This window comes from Palaemon carinicauda, chromosome 21 (genome assembly GCF_036898095.1).
Source record: "Palaemon carinicauda isolate YSFRI2023 chromosome 21, ASM3689809v2, whole genome shotgun sequence".
Taxonomy (NCBI): domain Eukaryota; kingdom Metazoa; phylum Arthropoda; class Malacostraca; order Decapoda; family Palaemonidae; genus Palaemon; species Palaemon carinicauda.
Genome location: NC_090745.1, coordinates 120,639,744 through 120,664,568, shown reverse-complemented (window position 1 = coordinate 120,664,568; position 24,825 = coordinate 120,639,744). Strand labels below are relative to the sequence as shown.

Genomic DNA, 24,825 nt, shown 5'->3' with positions numbered 1-24,825 from the left:
GTATTGGGAGAGTCCTAGCCTAAAGGACTACTGTACAGGTCAACTTCCTAGGATGAGTCGCACACACAGCTTGCGTAGGCCGCAGTCCTTGCGTAGCAAGGTTTTAGGGAGGTGCAGGGACTCATTGTTGAGTGCTGACACACTCAAATAACGAGCCCCTGGGCAAAGCCAAAAGCCAGCACTGGCTGGGACGTCCACTCTTCCTAATGGGTGAGTCACCCCTATTAAATAGCGTGGTTTGTATGTCAGTTACGGAACAAATGACAAATTCGTAGATAATTTGTATTTTTCCTAACTATACAAACCTTAGCTATTTAATTAAACTTGCCCGCCAGCCCTATCCCCCTTGAAGTCCTACCTCCAAGCAAAGTGAGCTCAAGCACAGGTGTGTGTAAGGGGGGGGGGGTTAGCAAGCTACCCTCCCCCCCTAACTAGCGGTGGGTTAGTAAACCCTCGGTACAATTCTAATGGCTCGTTATTTCAGCTACGCTGAAAGTAATACCCCTATTAAATAGCTAAGGTTTGTATAGTTACGAAAAATACAAAGTATCTACGAATTTGTCATTTTCTGCCCTGTTACCCTGTCCAATCTCAAGTTAAACCTTTCCAGTTGTGTTTCTCTCACAATCCCCCCAAGTTGCTCACACTTTTCTCCTTTAAAGTCCCAAACCTTAATTCTAGATCTCTTTCTATTTCAATGTTGTTACTGATCCTAAAATATTTCCTATTGTTTGTTCATTACTGCTTATATACAGTATAGTTTATTGGTTATTCTTGCCTCACAGGACTGCATTCCCTTTAGGAGTCCTTGAGATTGTACCATCTTGCTTTTCCAATTAGGAATGTAGCTTAGCTAGTAATGATAATCAATAATGATTGAGGATTATTTAGTTTTCACATGGTCTGTTTGTGTTGACTGGCAAGATTATCTTACTATTGTGTGTCTATATCTGTTTTGCTGTAAGCCTGTATAGGTAGGCTTTGAAGGGGACTTTTAGGGAAGACTGTTCTCACTGTAGAAATTCTAGAGAGTAAATTTTCTGAGCAGCTAGTGATACTTTTAAAATTCTCAAGTAGTGATAACTTCTATATATCTCTTGGCACTTGGGGATTATCAAACCCTGTCAGTATTAAAGCTAATTTATGGACTTGCCTATGGACTTCTGACAAGCCTGATCACGGGGGTATCATGACGATAGGATTAGTGGTGGTGTAAACATGGGACTGTTTAAATGCATAAACAACTTATTGCATACAACAAGGGATTAATATTTAAGGTACATTTGATAATAAATATTTGAGTATACTTTACTTTCTCAGCTGGTGTAGCTATAAAATGAGCTTTAACCAATTTTAAGGTAAAGCAGGAAAGATAATTATATTTTTCATCCAAGAAAGTAGGGTACTTTCTTTACTTAACAGATTACAAGGAAAAGAAGCCATGATGATTTATTTTTCATCTAAGAACTTAAGGATGTATCTGACTCGGTTATCACAAGAGGCACTCCAACTTTGGCCTGGCACATTTCTTCATATGAAGGAGTCTGTTTGCAGCTGCTGAATTCCTCCAAAAGATTTGTAACATACCACCTCTCAACAATAAACGTGAACAGGAATCTATGCAAGTATAAGTATATTCAGAATTTTTACAGCCTTTTCACATCTGTGCTACATCTCCAGGTGGCTTTTGAGATAATTTTCTTACATTAACTTGGAGTAATGCATGATCTTGTTCCACAGTCTTCAGAATTTGCAGAGTAACTTCTCCTGTATATCCCGTTGGCTACATTAGCTGGACTCAAGGAATAGATGATCTGGCTTGTTCTTTTCACTAGATGATCTGGCTTGTTCTTTTCACTTTTACTTTGAGACTACCTATTTCTCAGTCTTGTTGGGGGTAGGGAGCGTGCAGTCATAGGGTGTGTGTGCCGTATTCTCCCTCCTGGGGAATTGGACATAACATAGTAGGAACTTTATGCCTGATGTTTCTCCCCAGGGCCACAATTAGCTAATGTAAAATAGCTGCTTCCTCTCTTACATGCTCCTCATTAGGGAGTACTGTACTACAATCATTGCACTTCACGATGTGCACTATGCATTGATAAAGGGATTTTGCAGCGTTTATAACAACCTTGGCTGCAAAAAAAAAAATTTGTTTAGCCTTCTAATTCACCTCTGTTCTCACTTTTTCTTCAATCTTTCTATGTAACGTCCTTTGACTTTTACCTCATAGCATGTCAGTGGGCTCCCCCCCCCCACTTCTGCCTCATTGCAGTATGGTCTTCCTGTCCCCAGTACGGTACTGGGCCATATGGTGCAAATTTTCTCAAGGGTAATCCGATCTCTTAAATAGATGCCGAGCTTAGAATAAGCACTGTCACTTAAACAGTGTGTTCTATCAGAAATCTCAATTAGACTTTGGCGAGGGTAAACCTGGTCATAATTGGCTTGTTTTTAAGCTCGCAGGATTTGGAGTTGCACCTAACTTGTGTTCAGGCACAACTTTGGCTTTGTTTAGACTGATAGGGACCTGGTTTCAGGCCTCCTCCCTTCGAGACACTATCCTTGGCTTTGTTTAGACTGATAGGGACCTGGTTTCAGGCCTCCTCCTTTCGAGACACTATCCTTGGCTCTATCTATATTGGGTGTTATGTAGTCTCAAGTCCTTTTGAACATGTTTACACATCCCACTTAAATACCCACTGTGGTTCCTATTGCCAATGGAATAAATAATGGTCTACTGACACTTAGGGGAGTTGATCTCCAATACCCACATACTTTTTAGTTGTAGCTTCAATAACCATTTCAGTTTACTGGAAATACTCTTATAATAACTGGTTTGTTTACCTAGAACTGGTTTGTATATCTAGAAAATTATTAACTGGGTTGTATGGCTAGAAATTTATAACTGCTTTATATACCCAATTCCTGCATTTTCATTTTTTTTCCAACTTTTTCCACTTCAATTAGGTGATAAAATATGAGAACTTTGGCATCTTATCATGTACTGAACATATGTGGACTGCCATTGCTGACTTTACAAGTATGTAATTCTTTCATGGAAAAATCCAAAACTCTAAGTTTGTTTGTTTTGAAGTATTATTTTTAAATTAATGAATATTTCAAAGTTTTTGTCATCAAACCTTGGTGAAACAGTTTATATTACTTCCATTACCACCAAAAAACTTGGGAACGTAACAGTTAGTTCAGTCTATATGTTAGATTAATTAGAAATAGCAAGCATTTTTACTGTTGCCTGTTATTATTAAGGAATTGAGCTAGAAAGAACAATGAAAAAAAAATACTTTATTAAATTGTAAAGCAGATATAGGATAATTGATTATATACAGTTCTTATAATGATCTAGAAGAGTATCAATCAATCTAGAAAGGTAGATATAAAACATCAATGGATTGTTAATTTGATTAATTTTTATTCAAAATCTTAACTCTTTTACCCCCAAAGGACGTACTGGTACGTTTCACAAAAGCCATCCCTTTACCCCCATGGACGTACCGGTACGTCCTTCCAAAAAAATGCTATAAATTTTTTTTTTTATATTCTTGATAATTTTTTGAGAAAATTCAGGCATTTTCCAAGAGAATGAGACCAACCTGACCTCTCTATGACAAAAATTAAGCCTGTTATTTAAAAAAAAAGTATACTGTACTGCAAAATGTGATGGGATAAAAATAACCCCTTGGGGGTTAAGGGTTGGAAATTTCCAAATAGCCCGGGGGTAAAAGGGTTAATGTAAACAGTTTGTATATCACAATCAAAGTAAAATAAAATATAAACATTTGAGTATATTTCTTTGTTGTCAGTCTCAGGATTATTCGCCGACATAACAATTCCATTTTTTAGGGAACGACGAGAAGGAACTACTTTGACGCTTACAGTGGAACATAACTACACGAAGTAACTTTGTATGGGGTCAAGGTTGTTATACGTCAAGGAAGTAAACAGACAACTGTTCACCTACCAAGACAATTACTGCTGTCAACAGCCCAATCAGGAGAATGTAAAATGCAGCCTGGAAATTAAATCAAATTTAACATAAATTTCAAGGTTGGTTTATTAATACTTTTGATATACTTTCATCAAATTATCAATGACAAGAAGTATCACTTGATTTTGTATAGCTTGGTAAAAGATTTTTGCTGCAGATATTTCATTTAGAATATTAGTAATGTATTTTGCAAATCAAAATTACATTGAATCATATAGTACTTGAAAATCTTACTTGCAAATGTTTGATTGAGAAGGCTCTAGAGCCTCCTGTTTCTGTGATGACATTACTTCCAGCTACCTTCTGAAATTCGGTATCCCTCCATTTAGTGATCAAACCCCCTTCAAGCATATACGATAATCTGAGGAGAGAAAATATTTGTGCATAATATTTTTGTGTATCATGTTTCCATTTAGTATACAAATCTGAATTATTGAAAATCTAATGATATTATGCAAACAGCAGCAGTAACAACAGGTAAAATTTCATAAGTTGAAGAAAATGCTAGTCACACTCATATCGATGAAGGAGCAACAATATGAGTAGTGGGGTATAAACTAGTAATGAGAGAAGTGCGGAATGACGAATCTTTATGTACAGACATCTGCTACAGTTTGAGCAGAAGGCACTGACAGCACAAGAAGCTGCCGCACCTTCTACCATAACAATAGGTATTAAATAAATGTCACCGGGAGGATATACTGTATACGAGCAGACAACAAGTATCTGCTACATTTGGAGACCACTGGTTTCATACAGTGATGATACTCTTGTGCGATGACCCCATATATACCCATAAAACGAATCTATGCTGCAGTCTAACACAAAATATGACACTGAAAATTTTGGGACATTTTCTCTGACCCCGGCCCTTACTCTATTCGGACCCCAAAAATAGGGCCCTTTTTCAATAAAATCTCATATCTAATATAATTTTAGCCGGAGAGCGAAAATATGCGAAGACCCCATATATACCCATAAAACGAATCTATGCTGCAGTCTAACACAAAATCTGACACCGAAAATTTTGGTACATTTTCTCTGACCCCGGCCCTTAACAAAATAGGGCCTTTTTTCAACAAAATCTCATATCTTCTATAATTTTAGTCGGACAGCGAAAATAGGCGATGACCACATATGTACCCATAAAACGAATCTATGCTGCAGTCTAACACAAAATATGACACTGAAAATTTTGGGACATTTTCTCTGACCCCAGCCCTTACTCGATTCGGACCCCAAAAATAGGGTCTTTTTTCAACAAAATCTCATATATCTTCTATAATTTTAGTCGGACAGCGAAAAATATGCGATGACCACATATGTACCCATGAAACGAATCTATGCTGCAGTCTAACGCAAAATCTAACACCAAAAATTTTGGGACATTTTCTCTGCCCCGGCCCTTACTAGCTTTGGACCCCAAAAATAGGGCCTTTTTTCAACAAAATCTCATATATCTTCTATAATTTTAATCGGACAGCAAAAATATGCGATGACCACATATATACCCATAAAATAACTATGCTGCAGTCTAACACAAAATCTTACATCAAAAATTTTTAGACCTTTTTTTTTACCCCGGCCCTTACTAGATTCAGACCCCAAAAATAGGGTAATTTTTCAACAAAATCTTATATATCTTCTATAATTTCTTCTATAATTTTAGTCGGAGCGAAAAAATGCGATGACCACATATATACCCATAAAACGACTATGATGCAGTCTAACACATAATGTGACACCGAAAATTTTAAACCTTTTTTCTGACCCGGGCCTTACTAGATTCGGACCCTAAAAATTGGGACATTTTAAGAAAATCTTATATCTTTTATAATTTTAGACGGAGCGAAAAAATGCGATGACCACACATATACCCATAAAACGACTCTATGCTGCAGTCTAACACAAAATCTGACACCGTCATATTTTAGTCCTTTTTTTCTGACCAAGGCCCTCACTAGAATTGGACCCCAAAAATAGGGAAATTTTTCAAGAAAATCTCATATATCTTCTATAAGTTGACTCAAAGTCAGCAGTAGGCCACAAAATAATCATAGTTGGAAACAGGTATCAAGAACCTTTCCAGTAAAAAATAGTTTGTATAAAAGTTATATGTAGGGTCAAGTATATGGAACTATATTAAATCCTGCTGCAAAACTACTGATAGACAGAGATGCCTTTCATGTTTGTGCAATTCTATCCAAAGAGAGACAGAGATACCTTTCATATTTGTGCAATTCTATCCAAAGAGAGAGAGTGATAAGTTTTCATATGCCAAGAAGGAGAAAGTGATGAATTTTGTACTGCCCTAAGCAATACATGTGAATGTATTTATACAAGTTTCTTAAATTAGATTGGACCATTATAGTTGTAAAGGCATTATGATAAAGGATTGATTACTCATTTGGTTTTTGTTGAATACTAATACAAAGTATTTTATACACTATAAGATTACTTAATTAGACATACACTAGTTGCTAAAGTTTGGTCATGGATATGAATATTTATTTTTTTATAATAATTGACACACTTACATTTTGTTAACCTTTGGTAGGTAAGGTGCTCCAGAAATACAAGCAGCTCCATAGTACTGTGGTGCGAAAGTATTACGAGCAAAGTAAAATCTTCGTATTCCTTCTTCCATGGCAAGATACTGTAGGCTCAGATGTCCATTGATAAGCACAAGTTTGTCATCTGATATCTGTTATTGAAATGGAAATTCATTAAAAAGGTACCAAAGAAAATTTCTCTTTCCTACACATTTCTGTAAATATACTAGCATGAAAATCCATTTATGTTCTTGATAAAACCTTTTTGTTAATTTTACTATTTGATGTTTGCACAAGATAATATTCACAAAGCTGTGAGGTAATTTTAATCACATCTTTAAGATTTATATATTAAAAGAAATCATATTAAGGCATATATAATTTTATTCCAAATTAGTCATTTGAAACATGGCAATAACAATACTGTACTAAGGAAAAATACCTTTTTTTATTTTTTTTAACAAAATTGAGCATTATTATAGGTGATTATCTTACTTAGTAAAGTATAGTACTGTATATGAATTAAGAGCTGAAAATATACAGTACAGCAATTCCAAATTGAAGGAATGAACTATTTACCTTGAAGTTTAAAGGCATCTGGTTAGAATGGCCTTTTTTATAATCTTTATCGGTCTATTCCATAATCCTTGACATTGCAGCACACATATTTAGGAAGTCTTTGCAATGTGAAAAACTTACAGAATTAAAGAAATTAAAGTAATTTTCAAGAGGCAGAATAATGAGGAAATATTTACCGAACTATTTAATATATAAATTGAATTTGAGAGAGACTGTCAGCTACTTTAAAATTTGCACCACACTGAAAGAAACTTTAAGCCATGTCCTTTTTAATAAATGTGTTTTGTTAAAAAAAAAAAAAAAAAAACAATGTTTATCAATGTTCAAATATTCATGATGTCCTATTTCATAGGAGCAAAGTCCACCATATTTAACTCGTTACTGTCACATACAAAATGTACATACCTTGTGCATAACATCCTTTGAATGTCTTATGAAACTTTTTGATTTGTCTCTATGGTTAAATAACTTCCAAGTTTGAGCATATATACCATCTGTAGCACTCTGAAAGGAATTCAAAATTAGATTTTTTCTTCTGTAATATAAGAGCTAATTCATTTAAACCCAATAATCATATATTGTACAACAAATCTCTTGTTTCCTCAGACTTAGAACTTTCAGACATAAGAGTTACAGCCCTACCCATCATGATAACTTCTTTCCTAGCTTTGCCAAAAAAAAAAAAAAAAATTGATAAAAATGCATGTTATTGTGGATGGAAAGATGTCACTTGCTATATAAAAAAAATATGAAAACAAGCCATTTAAAATTTTCTTTATAAAACTAAACTGAACAGAGTTACAACAGAATCCTTAATAAGGTACAAGGTTAACATGTGGAATGTCCTCGATTTGTATACAATACACGTTAATCTCTATAGAATACAAGGCCTGTAAGAATCGGGATTCAAATAAAGTAGCCAAATGGTATGCGAGAGTTACAGAAAACTTTAAGGTGTAACAAAAAGAATTTGACATGGACAAAAGAGATTTTCTCAAGACTGCTGAGGGATAAACAGTATGCACAATCCTGATGTAAAAATATATCCCCAATAGGTTTGGTCCATTTCACCTGAGAGGCAAGGCCATGTAAAAAGAATAATGTAGAGTAGACACACGCCGAGATCAAATTTAATTGTGGAGAGCATTAAAATCTCTTCAGTGTAAGGGCTCTTACACACGAGGACACTAGTGTCCGCCACCGGTGTCGGACACTAGTTTCCTTGCTCAAGACACCGCCTGGCAACTAGTGAACAATGCTTTGTAGTGAGTGGCGGCAACCGTCAGTGTCCGCCACGTGTTGCGGGAGCGAGACACCGAAATATCTGTTGCCGGGAAGTTGTCTGCTTGGGACACTGCTGTTGCCTCGTGTGAAAGGCTCCATTTGATAATATGGGAGGCAACTAGTGTCCGCCACCGGTGGCGGACACTAGTGTCCTCGTGTGTAAGGGCTCTAACTGTCTGGAAAACAACTTTTTGAAGGAAGAGGTAGAAGAAGGGGCTGCACCTATCTCCCATCCATCAAAGAGTAAGACCACCACTACACAATTTTCTGCTTCTTACTAGTCTCTACAACCAACATGCAGTATTAGCAAAGTTATTTTTACCTTACCTCTATAATAATTTTTTTTTACATATTGCTGTTCAATTCCTTGCATTTGGGTGTATCATCCACACAACACTTCAATGCCTGTCAGGCAAACAAATTTATCAGGTGAAGACCTCAGAAACTCTAAAACCAAATGGATCTGGCAGCAAGCAATGCTACCAGATCTGGCTTAGCCAAATGTTCTCTTGTTCACTGGATAAAAAGAATGGCAGGCTAAATTATAAACCCAGTCTACACAAGGGTTCTCAACTCGCTCAAGCTATAGCCTCAAAGGGGATTGTTCGAGTGCAGTGTAATCTGGTAACACTGTTATGGAGAGCAGCAAGAATAAGGTTAGAATTAAAAAATATCACTAACATTCTAATTACTACACTTGAGAAGAACTGAAAGAGGAACATATGAACCAAATTTACATGAACAGAAAGATATCTACGAACCAGACTATAGTACAGTATTAAATTTAAAGTACAGGAGTATGGACTCAACACTAAAATCCTTTGAGAGATTGTAAAACCATTTATAATCATGGAGATTGAAAGGAATGTAGAACAAGCCCTAAAAATTAGCAACCAGAAGTCATACAGTTATTTTTGTGCCTCTTGAGACATTATAAATTGAAACGGAAGAATCAAGATAGTTAGAAACCACGGAAAGCCCCAATTTTCTATCTGTACCTTTGGAGAGTCCAGGCTATTCATATGGTTTAAATAGTGTGAGCAGGAAACCAGGATAAAGCATTCTTAAGAATCAGTGACTGGTCATGAGCACAATGTACTAGATCAACTACCTTCCTCTTGGAATCGTCGTCGTCGTCGGCGCCCACTCGTGTCCGAGTATTGGGTTCTGTCGTTAGCCTTCAGGCTCCTAAAGAGATGAAGAAGTGTGGAGGAAACGACAGAATGCCAGTAGCTGGGTATATTGTTTTGGGTGGTCGTGGCTTTGCAACGGCCACGCGCACACACTTGGCCCACACCGTTTTCACCGCGGCTCAAGACATATGGGACAGGCGGCTTCTCCGATGTTGGTTGCATCGGGCTGCCGGGTTCTTGTTATGTCAAGGCCCGCCTTGTTGCCTGCCCGACAGGCATTGCCCTCTTCCGCCGGCGCTGGGAAGCTCCGCCGTTGGGGTCTTGTTTGGTTTGATTTTGGAGTTTTCCTTCTCCTAGCCTTTGCCTATCTTAAATAAAGGAGAAGGCCTATAGGGGTCCAGTCTTGGTCTGGTCTCTCAGAACTGGCCTTAGCCGTATGGTTGAGCCTGCCAGGGTGGATACACTACCCCACCGCCATTGCCCAGCCCATCATTGAGACACTCGAGCCCCTCTACTGCAGCAAAGTGCTGGACCATCAGAGGGGGGCCCTCTTGGAATAACAGTTCTGCAAATGGGATTGATATCGGTCTCCCAGTTTTACACTGGCACACATCAGAAATCTAGTGTGCCATCCCACCTGGAGAATGCTTATTGCTGTTCTTGTCTCTTTTATTCCGGGAATGAAGAAAATGCTTTCAGAGGGGTGATAAAAGAAGCAATGGTGCTTCAAAATGAAAAGTGGAAGGTCAAAGAAGCATGGTGGGGCTTTTTCTTTTTACTCCTACTATTTTTCCTTTATTCATTAAAGGAGCTATGAAGGACATTTTTGATTCACAGTAGTAACAGAAGAGTCTAATGCCAGAGCAGAGTCCCTGGCTGAAGCAAGAATTAAAAGTAGGTTTCATGTACACTGATGAAGAATGTGATATCAGAATATCGAAGAGACCACCAAAAGTACCAAATAATGTAACAAGACAAGAGCATGATAGAGAAAGAATTCATGGAGCCAAGATGTAAAGAAAATATTTAGAAAAACTTTAGTGCACTCATCCACATAAAAAAACCCATTCAATAGATTTCTCCTGGAAGTAGAATAACCGTATATGAAAAATATTCTGGAAGAAATTTAACTTTTTTTTTAACAGTATGATGCTGAAAAGCTATTATTTCCAGAAAATTATAAACTGACAAATAAAAATGAAGACCAGTATTAGAGAGCTTCCACAAACTTAAACCAGGTTGCGACAACAGAAAGAATTACTCTGCACTAGTACTTTCCTATCTTCATATATAGTCAATATAATCAGAGGTAGTTTACTTTCAAAAGTACATCACTAACCTTGAAGAGATATTCCATGCTTGTACCGCTTGTAATTACAAGAGTGAAACCATTCTTTGTTGCTGCTGGGAGATCGGTGAGACCATCAATTGGCTTTTCAAAGGATGGCTTAATCAGCGTTGCGATTAATATGCCAGAGTACAAAGCTGAAAAAGTCATACACTGTATGAGAATAAACCTTTTTTTTTTTTTTTTTATCAAGTTTCCCTTTTAATAGGACCCTATTGATTTCTTTTTGTTAAATAGGCTATTGTTTTTCAGGATTATTTTTCTAAATGTTAAGAATTTGCTAGCAATGTTGTTAGTAAATTATTTCTTTAAAACTTGAGGGATCAATCTTATTGAGACTATGGCTATGCAATTATTGTTGCAAAATTTCTTTGGAAAAAGTAAAATTTAAACTAATTTACTTAATGCCAAATTTGAACTTGAACTTACCTGACTTTTATACTGTACTGTATTAATCATAACAGTCAACTGTGACACCAAGATTGCTTGTTCTCTTGTGGACTGTTACTTGTCCAGTATTCCACGTCGGTATAAGACTACTTCACCAAAACAGCTTGGTTATATTTCATGAGAGACTCGCTTACCTGATATGTTGAGGCAGAAGATATACCAGAAAAGAAGTAGGAATTTATGGGGCCAATAATTGGCAATGAGGAGAGTGTCTTGCTTTACTATTCCCCGGAACATGTTGAATATGGTATCATTCAAGTTGTAGCCTTTGGGCTTTTCTGGCAGATATTTCCCCATAACCCAAGTTACGACTGTAAGAAGAGTTCCGACTCCCAAGGTCGTAGCTATTATGCCCATCCAGACCTAAGGGAAGAAAAAAATATTGGCTGTTATTTCTGCATTCATCTTATGCTGAAAAGAATACCATTTTTACTTTATGTAGATTTGTGTAGATTTGTTCAAAGGACAAGAAATAATTTAAATTGTTGGTTTTAATACACTTCACATCTTTATAAAAAATAACTGCTTATGTTGATAATAGATAAAAAAAATGGATTGTATGGTTCAGATTGAGCAAACCTTATGCCAGCATGAGCCTTAAAGTGTGGTACTTGGTTAAACTACTCAAGATTGTTCCCTCTTGAGGGTGGTTGGAATGACTAAGTTATACAGTACTGTATTTAAGCGAATATAATATTGATGGCATATGTCAATAATGTGTTCAAATACAGTTAGTATACCACATGTCTCTTGAGGTCATCTGGGATAGGCCTTATTCTTTGTGATCATTGTAAAAAAAATTTATAAATCTATTCTATTAAACAAACATGTGGTAGTCATATTCACAATGAAGTTTCAAATGCCCTATTTGTTTTGGTAAAAAGTCTTTTTAGTGATCTTTTCTTGATGTTGCCGCTTCTAACTCCAGGTGTCATTTGTCAGTGGTGTAATAGATTTGTCTTCTAGTCATCAGTGAAAACCACTGTTAACAAAGATTTTCATTTACCATTTTATTGCCTTTATACTACTCCTCCAAAGATAAAAAGTGAAGAGAGTTTTTCCATTTAAAGTATCCGCCACTGCCATTTCACTGTACCTCTTGTCACAACAGCTGAGACTGTTTTTAAGGATAAGGCACAGGTTTTAATGTGCTGGGGTCTGCTTAGCCTGCACATCAGAGAGCGGAAAGAAGAATCATCATTACTTCTCTCATATGGGTAAACTTGAGGACTTTGCATTCTTCAAAGGTTCTGTGTAGAGTAAACAGAATGTAAAATTACCAGTAATGTGAAGGGAGAAAAAGCTGCGAAAGTCCTGTTCTTTTCCATTGGGGCTCGGGAGAGCAAGGTTAGAGTTTCAATGTAATGCGGATAGGTGAAGTCAATTACAGTTTCACGAACGCCTGCAAAGATATCGAAGGCTATAATAGTCACTTTTTTCATTTGAATTTACATATTTACAAATCTGTAAGGAAAAAACTGAATTGTAAATTGCCATGAGATTAGGAACCTGCAAAACCAGTTTTTTTTTTTTTTTTTTTTTTTTTTTATACTGAAATGAAATCTTACAGTAGTCCCTAAGCTTCTAAAACTGTGTGTAAACTTGCTGGCATTCTGAGAAATGGCAAAATCCAACATAGAACAGGTGTTTTGTCGTCACCTATCAGTTTCAATCTGAAACACCTAGAATTTACACATCCCATTCAGTTACAGTTTTTATTCATTTAGAAAATGGCATCACTTCTATGAAAGCAGCACAAAAAAACATGATTAGTGTTGCCAAGAGGTAAAGAAATCTATAAAGTCTGGAGCCAATAAATTTTATACTTAATATCATTCAATAACCTCAAAGTTAAGCTATAACATGTGCTAAAGTCTTTAATAAAAATTTTAAATAACTGAATTAACTTGCTAGACTACTACAAGAAGGAAGCACCAATATTCCTATCCTTATGTTAGTAGGAACAGGTCCTAAAGTGACCTAGCTACAGGAACAAGGTATACTGTGATTGCTATGTATAGTGTACCATAATTTTATTATAACTGTTTAGAATATCCTCCTATCACCCAGAGGATGGTGTGAAGAAAGCTCTGGGTGATAGGAGGATAGATGTGAGAGAGGCAAGAGAGCGTGCTAGAAATAGGAATGAATGGCGAGCTATTGTGACGCAGTTCCGGTAGGCCCTGCTGCTTCCTCCGGTGCCTTAGATGACCGCGGAGGTAGCAGCAGTAAGGGATTCAGCTGCTTCCTCCGGTGCCTTAGATGACCGCGGAGGTAGCAGCAGTAGGGGATTCAGCATTATGAAGCTTCATCTGTGGTGGATAATGTGGGAGGTTGGGCTGTGCCACCCTAGCAGTACCAGCTGAACTCGGCTGAGTCCCTGGTTAGGCTGGAGGAACGTAGAGAGTAGAGGTCCCCTTTTTTGTTTTGTTTCTTGTTGATGTCGGCTACCCCCCAAAATTGGGGGAGGTGCCTTTGGTATATGTATGTATGATGTTTAGAATATTGATTTGCAATGCACCAAAAATATCTCTGGGCCCATACCTGTAATGGTAATTTCGCTTACGGCAAAATGAGCGAGTCTCTTATACACATCGCCAATCATTCCAACAACAGAACCATTCTCTGCTGGGCCACCCCATTTCCTGTCAGCTGGTGTTGTTACACGATACCTGGGATTTGAAAAAAATTCACATATTAATGCGTTTATCAGTCATCATATAAAGCATAATTCTAAGGGTTCTAATGTTTGAAAGGGATTAAAACAAATAAAAAGCAATATGAGCACTTCAGTAGGGATATAGACAAGATGAAAATAGATTCATGCATACCTGGCTAGTTTAGGACTAGGTAGTGAATTAGTGGAATAATCCACATAAACCAAACAGACCTTAGTCTGTTATTTATCATTTATCAAAATAATCAATGAGTGCAAATACAGTACTTTTATAGCAAAAAAAAAAAGGCAATAATGTAAAATACGTAGAGGGGGAAATATGTAGTGTTATCATTTACCAAATAAACAATGAGAGTGCAATTACAGTACAGTATATCAAAAATGGACAATATTGTACATGTACAATAATGAGAGGGGAAAAATGATTACTGCAACTTCTGTAGAGTTTGAGTGTGTGGCACTGCAGCAGGAAACTAATGTTTTCTCACTGCTACAGTACTTATATAATCTTCATTATAATACTGTTTGCAAACATAAGGATGTACGATGAATAAAATATTAATTATTAACAAATATATACGCAAATATCAAAACACAGAGTATGAATATTAAAATGAACACCTTTAAAATCTATGTATTTCAAAGCTTATTTGAATTACAAATGTATAAATAACAAAAAAGGAAAAACGTTAAAAGCTTATCTTTATCAAAATTAAACTTGTTGATAGAATGAAATTTTTCAAATTTTTCTCCAAATAAGCTTTGTAGGAAATCCATCAGGAAACCATATACTAGTAAAAAGTTATTTTTTTCGTCCTTCATGAACATTAATAAAATTTAAATAAAAATTCAAATGTCACAAATTACTGAAATAATTGAAGTGAAAAAGCCTAAAATCCTAGTATTTTTTTTTTTATCGTAACTTGGGTAAATATGTCAAATAATATATACAAGTATAATATTGCATTAATTTTAGCTAGACAAGATCCTTATTGAGGGATTCAGCAACCACAGGACTACAATCAGGGGGGATGGAATTGATGCAGAGTTCAAAGATTACTTAACTTTCCTGTAATCCTAAGATTACTTAACTTTCCTGTAATCAAAATAAGTGTCCACGAATAACTATTCTTTTCTTTGCAACCTATTAGGAAAGCAATTAAAGAAAATACATAATATGAATGATCCACTAATCCAACTGGCAACTGTTCAATTTCTGAGTAGGCCTATATTTTAAAAGGACCCTAGTGTCGACTGCCAAACTCACGTGAAATTCAGCGCTTCGCCAAGGGACTTCATCATGGCATATTCAAACCCTGCAACAGCCACAAGTTCACCTTTGTCTCTCTCTTGCAACACAATGTAAGGATTGTTATCCATCGCCGTTATCGTCAATTCACGCCCGTGGAAATCAGAGTAAAATTTGTCGAGATCCGTGAAAACTTCTGATGTCAGATAAGAATCGTAACCGTTGGTAGTTTTCTTCCACGTTCCAATCTCTCTCAGCCTGGAATATTACAGGGAGATTTAGATAATATTACAGGGAGATTTAGATTATGGTGTATAGCAGTACGCTATTTAAGTGCAGCGTTCTGTTTTGAGCATTACTGTATAAGGGGGTTACTCTTCTTACTAATGGGAGTGTCAAGAAAGAACAAAGTGTTCTTCCAAAAACAAAGGCTGCCAGATTTTGAAAAAAAAAAAAAAAATTAACCTGCCAACAATGTATCTATTGCTAAACTACACATTTATATATATAAAATATGTGTATATATATAAAATATGTGTATATATATAAAATATGTGTATATATATAAAATATGTGTATATATATAAAATATGTGTATATATATATAAAATGTGTATATATATATATATATATATATATATATATATATATATATATATATATATATATATATATATATATATATATACATACATACTATTCACTATATATATGCATTATATATGTTTGTATGCCTGTATGTATGTATATGTATTCAATGAATAAAGTATGCATACATATACACCATGTATATAATATACATAAACAACAACAAATGCAACAGTTTCTAGTCCACTGCAGGACAAAAGCCTCAGACATGTCCTTATTCATGTCTGGGATTTGGGCAATTTTTATCACCACGCTGACTAGTACAGGTTTTCTGATCATGGCGATACACAAACCCTTTCATCCATTAAGGTATTCCCATTCATAAAGAGATTTATAAGGGTTTGGGTGGTCATGGGTATATGCATGTGTAAAACACTGTTTTATATATCCATCTCAAACAAAATTACTTAAGATTAAAATGTAATCTATACAGTAGGTGTGTTCACTCTCTCACACACACACACTGAAAACACTTCTACGCAATATGTGTATTAAATCTAAAAGTACTTAAAGATCTTACCAAACTGTCCCATCAAAATTTATCAGAGTTGAAGAGAGTCTGAATAAATTTTGATCGATCAACTCAATTACAACGACCTGAAAATTGAAAACAATTCACTTTTAAAACATTCCTTTTCTGAAACAAAATTAATTTTTCATCAATTACACATTTTGTCTCTAAAATAACTTTAAATTTGAATGCTAAATATATAATTTAGTGAATGTGATTTGATAATTCAAACTCACAGTAACTTGTTACTAAATTTTTTTTCAATTAATACTTTCAAGAATAATGCTTATTAGATTATGAACATATTAGAGTTCTCTTGCTTGAGGGTGCACTCAGGCACACTATTCCATCTGTTTCCTTATTTCCTTTCCCCACTAGGCTATTTTCCTTGTTGGAGCCTTTGGGATTATAGAGTCCCTCTTTTCCACCTAGATTTGTAGCTTAGCAAGTAATAATAATAATAATTTTCACCATTACTTCAAACCACTTTAAAATTCACTACCAATTTTACGAATATTCAGTTTCCTTATTTGCTTTCCTCACTGGGCTATTTTCCCAGTTGGATCCCTTTGGATTATCGCATCCAGCTTTTGCAACTAGGTTTGTAGCTTAGCAATTAATAATAATAATAATAATAATAATATAATAATATTATCATAATAATACTTTATTATAATATTATAATAATATAATAATAATATATCATAATAACATTATAATAATAATATAATAAATAATAATAATAATAATACCAATACCAACAATAACAATAATAATAACAACAACAACAATAATAATAAAAAAAATAATAATTTTTCGACATTTCCCCAAACACTTTTAAGATTATAGGAATATTACCTGTGATCCTTCTCTCAGGACAGTTTCCAGGACTTTGGCCACTTCCTTCGATAAGGTCACAATTAGCCACCAGATAGAGCGACTTTCCAGACTCCGTAAGGCCACCTTCGGTGGAGAGAATTTCATAATTAACAATGCTGTTTGAGTTTATAGATAGAGAAACAACTAGTGGGATAAAAGAAAAAATAGTTTTAATTTTGTGTCTGTACAGAGACAAAATAGTTTATGCACTATTCAATGAAAAATAGTATTTAAAAAGAAATAAATCAGATATAATTGCCTAAGGTTAATTTTAAAGAGGAGCCCAAAATTGAAAAGCAAAGCTACTGGAACCTAAGAATGAAATTATAAAAACAAAGGCTTTAATTTTACATTTCAAGCACCTGAAAAACCTAAGAATAAAATAATAAAAAAGGCTTTTTTAATTTTATATTTCAAGCACTTGAAAAACCCAAGAATAATTAAAAACCAAGGCTTTTTTAATTTTATATTTCAAGCACCTGAAAAACCTAAGAATAAAATAATAAAAAAGGCTTTTTTAATTTTATATTTCAAGCACTTGAAAAACCCAAGAATAATTAAAAACCAAGGCTTTTTTAATTTTATATTTCAAGCACCTGAAAAACCTAAGAATAAAATAATAAAAAAGGCTTTTTTTAATTTTATATTTCAAGCACCTGAAAAACCTAAGAATAAAATAATAAAAAAGGCTTTTTTTAATTTTATATTTCAAGCACTTGAAAAACCTAAGAATAATTAAAAACCAAGGCTTTTTTAATTTTACATTTCAAGCACTTGAAAAACCTAAGAATAATTAAAAACCAAGGCTTTTTTAATTTTATATTTCAAGCACCTGAAAAACCTAAGAATAAAATAATAAAAAAGGCTTTTTTTAATTTTATATTTCAAGCACTTGAAAAACCTAAGAATAATTAAAAACCAAGGCTTTTTTAATTTTATATTTCAAGCACCTGAAAAACCTAAGAATAAAATAAAAACAAAGGCTTTTTTAATTTTACATTTCAAGCACCTGAAAAACCTAAGAATAAAATAAAAACAAATGCTTTAATTTTACATTTCAAGCACTTGAAAACCCTAAAAATAAAATAAAAACAGGTTTTTTTAATTTTATATTTCAAGCACCTGAAAAACCCAAGAATAAAATAAAAACAAATGCTTTAATTTTACATTTCAAGCCCCTATGAAAACAGAAATAGGTTGAAACCTCCATATAATGTAGCCTAAAATATGTTCTATGATTTGAGATATCACATACCAGCTGGAAAATCTCCATGATATTATACAGAGAGCAAAAAACAAGAATGTGTCTTCTGTCGGTCGAAATGGCCGTCACAGGAGAGGAGATGATGTCGAAGAGATCATTTCCAGAGATGAATTTCACCACGATTATCTCGTAATTTTCCTCGGCAAGTAATTTCAGCGGGCCATCCATATCTGGACATAGCAATAAATAAGAAAAAGTCAGAAATTAATGCGGTGTCTAAAATATACGAACAGTTTTTATCTATTTTTTCTAAATAAATAAAGATACAATGAGTAGCAGTTTTACTGATTTAGAAAAGCATTATTTAAATATACGAACAGTTTTTATCTATTTTTTTTTATAAATAAATAAAGATACAACGAGTAGCAGTTTTACTGATTTAGAAAAGCATTATTTAAATATACGAAAAGTTTTTATCTATTTTTTTAAATAAATAAAGATACAATGAGTAGCAGTTTTACTGATTTAGAAAAGCATTATTTAAATATACGAACAGTTTTTATCTATTTTTTTTAAATAAAGATACAACGAGTAGCAGTTTTACTGATTTAGAAAAGCATTATTTAAATATACGAACAGTTTTTATCTATTTTTTTATATAAATAAAGATACAACGAGTAGCAGTTTTACTGATTTAGAAAAGCATTATTTAAATATACGAACAGTTTTTATCTATTTTTTTTAAATAAATAAAGATACAACGAGTAGCAGTTTTACTGATTTAGAAAAGCATTATTTAAATATACGAACAGTTTTTATCTATTTTTTTTAAATAAATAAAGATACAACGAGTAGCAGTTATACTGATTTAGAAAAGCATTATTTAAATAAATTATCTACTCTACAGATTTCGTTTGTAGTTTTGAACTTTAATGTATATTTTTAGGCAATGTATAAATATCCCGAAAAATCTAAATGAAAGATTAAAACGAGGAAAACTTAATATAAACTTGATTTCCTCAACATTTAAATTAATACATGCGGTTTCTTACATACCCAAATAAGTGCTGTCGTAGACGATGTACAGTTGATTTGCAGGAGACATTCCGGAGAGGAAGAGCAACATTTCGTGTGTTGTAGTTGGTGACATAAGTTTGTTACTGAAAATTAATATATATTAACAGACACATAGATCAATAAATACAGATAAATTCGCTTACATATAGTATCATTGAAGATATGTGATGTGTATTCTATAACAACTAGGCAAGACTAGAAAATTAGAACTTAAACCTACTCCTTGGTCACGGGATGAAAAATATCCGATCTTGGGATTTTCGCTGATGAAGTTTCCGCCAATTGTCCCTGTTCGCCAAAACTAGTTTTTATTATCCAACCTAAAATGCAAAAATAAGAAATCTAAAAGTTTTAATAAATGGCTTACGATTTAAGGAAATAAGCAAAAGGGAATTTTTATTAATATTTACGATTTTTTACATTATAAAAGGGGATTTTTATCAATATTCACGATTTTTTTACATCATAAAAGGGGATTTTTATCAATATTCACGATTTTTTTTACATCATAAAAGGGGATTTTTGTCAAAATTCACGATTTTTTACATTACAAGTACTTCAATAATCATCGAATACTGTTTTCTAAACCTCTGGTATTAAGATCTGTAAGAGTAATGTGAGAATTTAAAATTTCCTATCACGCAAACTCACGAAATAAACATACTGTTATATTGTTACTTTAATTGTAAAATAGAATTTTATGCTAAACTCTGTTTATCAATCTTCAAAAGTTTCTCTTCTTGATCTTCAAATTTAGATTTCAAATCCCTCATGGCACTTTTTTAGTAGTAGTAGTAGTAGTAGTAGTAGTAGTAGTAGTAGTAGTAGTAGTGCTTCTTAGAATACAGTGCCTGACTACTGAGGTCCTTTAGGGCTAATTTTTAGGATTTCTAAAGTTAGGCATAGGATTCCATGCTCTCATAAAGTCAGGTGAATCTACAACGGTATTTATTTTTTATTTTAAAAGGAACTGTAGACGAGCGTTTCTTTGACCTATCGTTATAGCAATTTCCAAAACAAACAACAGTAATAATAATAATAATAATAATAAGTAGTAATAGTAATAGTAATAATAATAATAATAGTGATAATAATAATAATAATAGTAGTGATAATAATAATAATAAATAATAAATAAAAAATAGTAGTAGTAGTAGTAGTAGTAGTAAAGTTAATAATAATAATAATAATAATAATAATAATAATAATAATAATAATAATAATAATAATAAAGGCACTTACGAAATAATAAGACGATCAGCAGAAATTTCCAATCCATCCTTGGGTTCCTCTGGAAGACAATATTCAAAACACCAATTCAGTGTAAGATAGCTAAAGTGAGACCTGCGAATATCACAATTTTTCACAAATGTAACCATTGTAAATATATAAAATTAATTATGCGTAACCGAAATACAATGCAAAATATATATATATATATATATATATATATATATATATATATATATATATATATATATATATATATATATATATATATATCAAAATATTCATATCTTATATTTTTCTTTTGATTATGCCTTATTACTAGAGCACGAGAGAGAGAGAGAGAGAGAGAGAGAGAGAGAGAGAGAGAGAGAGAGAGAGAGAGAGAGAGAGAGAGAGAGAGAGAGAGAGAGAGAGAGAGAGAGAGAAGGATTTGGGATGTTTAAAACACTTTTTAGACCATCCGTGGAGACTCCATTTGTTCTTTGATAGAGCGAATTATACACACACACACACACACACATATATATATATATATATATATATATATATATATATATATATATATATATATATATATATATATATACTGTATATATTATATATATATATATATATATATATATATATATATATATATATACTGTATATATATTATATATATATATATATATATATATATATAATATAATTTATATATACTGTATATAAATGTGTTTCATTTTCTTGTCTTAAGAAGGTAGGCCTACAGGAAATAATCCCTATATTATAAAAAAAAAAATGCCAAATGCGGTTGTTACAATTACCTCAACGACAAAATTAAAGGAGAACTTTATAAATGATGACTGGATATATTATCTCAGTCGTGATGCTTATATAGACTAATATATTGATCGAATTAAGGACACTGAAGACACCAAAAGTCCAAACTGACCAGAATAGGTTGCCAAAACTGTTAATAGCAAGGAGTTATCCTATCTGATTTCAAGGTAGAATGGGATAGGAGTAAAGTTTGAGAAATTCACTATTAATTTATGTATGGTAAAGGTAAAATAAGCTTAATTGCAATAATAAGAATAAGCTTAGAAGCTTTGTAACTATCTATACGGCGATAGTGTTCCAGCAAACTTATTTTGCGGAGTGAGCAATTAGGAACCAGTGATTACCTTAGCATGAACAGAACACAATCTCAAGTTTCGGTTTCTCAAGATATTAAGCAATTTCTCAATTTTAACCTTTTAAACTTATATAAAATTGGTATAAGATTCCTTTTCATTTATTAGAGTTAAATAAACCAATGAAGGAAATAATGAGAAATGGCAGCTTTAACTTTAACAGAATTATCAGAATGGTCCCACTCATTATGAAAGAATATTAGTTATAAAAACAATACGAAATAAAAGACTGCGTCATATCATAACTTATAATAGCCAATTCTTAATATTTTCAACGATAATGATACAGTAATATTTACAAGGATCGAGTTACTGATTAGTTATTCTTCAATTAACTCTTTCAATCTGCTCTTGTCCATTAGCTACCAAGAGGCTGAAAGCAAAGATAGAATTAAATATTGAATGAATGATGGAAAACACATTTAAATAAAGAAGGGAATGTGCTTATAATGAGCCCCGGTTCTTACCTAAATCAGACTTAGCAATGTGATGCAGCGTGTTGTTGGGATGAGCTGACCAACGCCAATTGGGAGGGTTCGATGTTCGAACTGAGTCTAGACCATGCAGGAAGCCATCTTGCCCCTCCCACCTTCTCGTCTGCGCATGAGTCAAGTCCTCCATAATCCTATTAATTATTTAAATAATGAACATCGTGAAAACATGACTCATTAATTCGAGCATTTTGCGAAAGTAAAATATACTTCATGAAACCCTTTGTCTTGTTTGTATCTTTATATACCAAACAGCAGGCAAAGATGGTCAATTTAAAAAAGTATATAAAATATTAAGAGAATGATACATTTAATTAAACTTCAGTTCATTCTAGATCACTAGTGGCAAAATGAATGCTGGCTAACGACTTAACAGCTGCAATCCTTACTATTTTGCTAATGGATAAAAAGATAAACACGTATTTGGCAACTGTGATGAATAAAAAAGAAGAAACTACTTTTAATTCAGTTGTAAGGTTTCAATATATGAAAATAATGTCGTCCTCTCGAACATCAACTATGCAATATATCCAAGAGCTAGATATCTATTTTACCAAAATTTATTCCCCATTTCCTTCCCTCACTGGGCTATTTTCCCTGTTGGAGCCTTTCGGCTTATAGCATCCTGTTTTTCCAACTATGGTTATAGCCTAGCTTGTAATAACAACAACCAAAACAATAATAATGTTGATAACAACAACAACAACAACAACAATAATAATAATAATAATAATAATAATAATAATAATAATAATAATAATAATAATAATAATATGCCTCGCCTTTAAACAAGACTTCTACAAAATACTGTAAAATGTACAAATAATTTCAGTGACTAACTTGTGTAAAGTCTATGTAGCACAATTTCTGCGGGCATCTAATATAGTTTATTATTTCACACCCAGAAAAGTACAGTTTTAAGTTTATTTTAATATCGGGCAAGTCGCTCCTCGCTTCAAAATTCTACGAAACAGAGCAAATTTTTCTTTTTACATTTTCCAGTTACCTTCTCACATTTTGACATGACCCGTGACTTGACCTTGTTTCCGAAATATCACAGGATTAATATGGCAAAACCAGAGAGAAAACTTTAAAATCTTCCAATATTTGTACACACGAGAAACCAAGGACTTTGAGATCACGTAGATCCAAAGGCGGAATTTATCATGATTAAAGCAAGGAACTCCTTGGAAATGGTGAATTCGTGAAAGACAGTTCTAAGACTACTGGAAAACTCCAACACCACCGTCAGTCTTCTCAGAATAATCGAGTTTTCCGACATCCATACTTGACGAGCAGAAGTCAAGGCGGTTAGTCAAAGATGCGAGAGATTTTTGCGTAATTCGTAGAAGTTCTCTGGCTTGTTGACATCTTCCGGACGAAGATGGATGTGTCAAATGTCACGCTGTCCAAAGTTTTAAACTATTTTATTTCCTCTTTTTTACTGGGAATTTTAAGTACGATGCGTGGATGCATCTTCGTATTGATTACCAATTCTACGTATAAAATAAGAGTAAATAAGTTCGAACAAAGACTTACTGGAGAGGAACCAGAGGGATAATTAGCCCAAAACATTCTTAAGACGACATTTATGCTTTGAATAATTAACTAAAGAGGTAATTCCTAACAAAGGTGTTCCTTTATAAGGAAATTGGAGCCCTTGGGCTTATAGCATCTTGCTTTTCCAATTAGGGTTGTAGCTTAGTCTTATGATAATAATAATATCCTTATTATTATTACTTGCTAAGCTACAACCCTAGTTGAAAAAGCAGGATGCTATAAGCCCAAGGGCTCCATCAGGGAAAATAGCCCAGCGAGGAAAGGAAATAAACAAAACCTTTTAAGAACAGTAACAAAAATAAATCTTTCATATATATCCTATTATAATCATAATCCTTAATGATAACCATAACAACAACAACAACAACAATAATAATCATCATAAAACATTACCTATACCCAATGTTTATTGACGAATCAATTGAAATTCTTTTAATCATTTTGAATTATATTTTTCCAGATCAAGGATCCAGTCTTTGTTCTTTATAATGTGAATTAGAGAAAAAAAATGTTAACCTATACTGTGAAAAGACAAAACTAACATGAACAATTGGAAACCATATTTTCATATTGAAAAATTAACCATAGGCGTACCAGTGATACTTTTCGGTATATAAAACTATGTTAAAACATACTAGTATTGACAAATGTACAATAGAAATATATATCAAAATTTAATCCGAATACTAATGTCTAAACATGTGGGCAACAAATATCATATTTTTTGGAATATTTATCATTAAAGTAAAGGGATAAATATCGTTTATATATC

General features: G+C 33.4%; 2 protein-coding genes across 5 annotated transcripts in view; one reads left to right on the top strand and one right to left on the bottom strand.

The window, feature by feature from the left end:
* LOC137615443 (uncharacterized) overlaps positions 1-24,825 on the top strand; it is a 148,701-nt gene that overhangs the window by 73,254 nt on the left and 50,622 nt on the right. The gene's annotated exons all lie outside the window — the stretch shown is intronic.
* The window catches only part of LOC137615442 (glutamate receptor ionotropic, delta-2-like), a 26,921-nt gene continuing 5,850 nt past the window's right edge, over positions 3,755-24,825 (bottom strand). Inside the window, exons 2-17 of one of the 4 annotated variants that reach the window (XM_068345316.1) lie at positions 22,470-22,627; positions 20,843-20,944; positions 19,821-19,920; positions 19,580-19,683; positions 18,575-18,753; positions 17,299-17,403; positions 16,450-16,526; positions 15,300-15,539; positions 13,900-14,027; positions 12,636-12,757; positions 11,490-11,718; positions 10,897-11,042; positions 7,546-7,644; positions 6,547-6,713; positions 4,244-4,370; positions 3,755-4,033 (exon numbers count right to left, since the gene is read on the bottom strand). In XM_068345316.1, coding sequence (XP_068201417.1) covers positions 3,944-4,033; positions 4,244-4,370; positions 6,547-6,713; positions 7,546-7,644; positions 10,897-11,042; positions 11,490-11,718; positions 12,636-12,757; positions 13,900-14,027; positions 15,300-15,539; positions 16,450-16,526; positions 17,299-17,403; positions 18,575-18,753; positions 19,580-19,683; positions 19,821-19,920; positions 20,843-20,879 — 1,950 coding nt within the window. In that variant the 5' untranslated portion in view covers positions 20,880-20,944; positions 22,470-22,627 and the 3' untranslated portion in view covers positions 3,755-3,943. The remainder of the gene's footprint in view (positions 4,034-4,243; positions 4,371-6,546; positions 6,714-7,545; positions 7,645-10,896; positions 11,043-11,489; positions 11,719-12,635; positions 12,758-13,899; positions 14,028-15,299; positions 15,540-16,449; positions 16,527-17,298; positions 17,404-18,574; positions 18,754-19,579; positions 19,684-19,820; positions 19,921-20,842; positions 20,945-22,469; positions 22,628-24,825) is intronic. The other 3 variants (XM_068345315.1, XM_068345317.1, XM_068345318.1) reach the window with 3 other exon arrangements.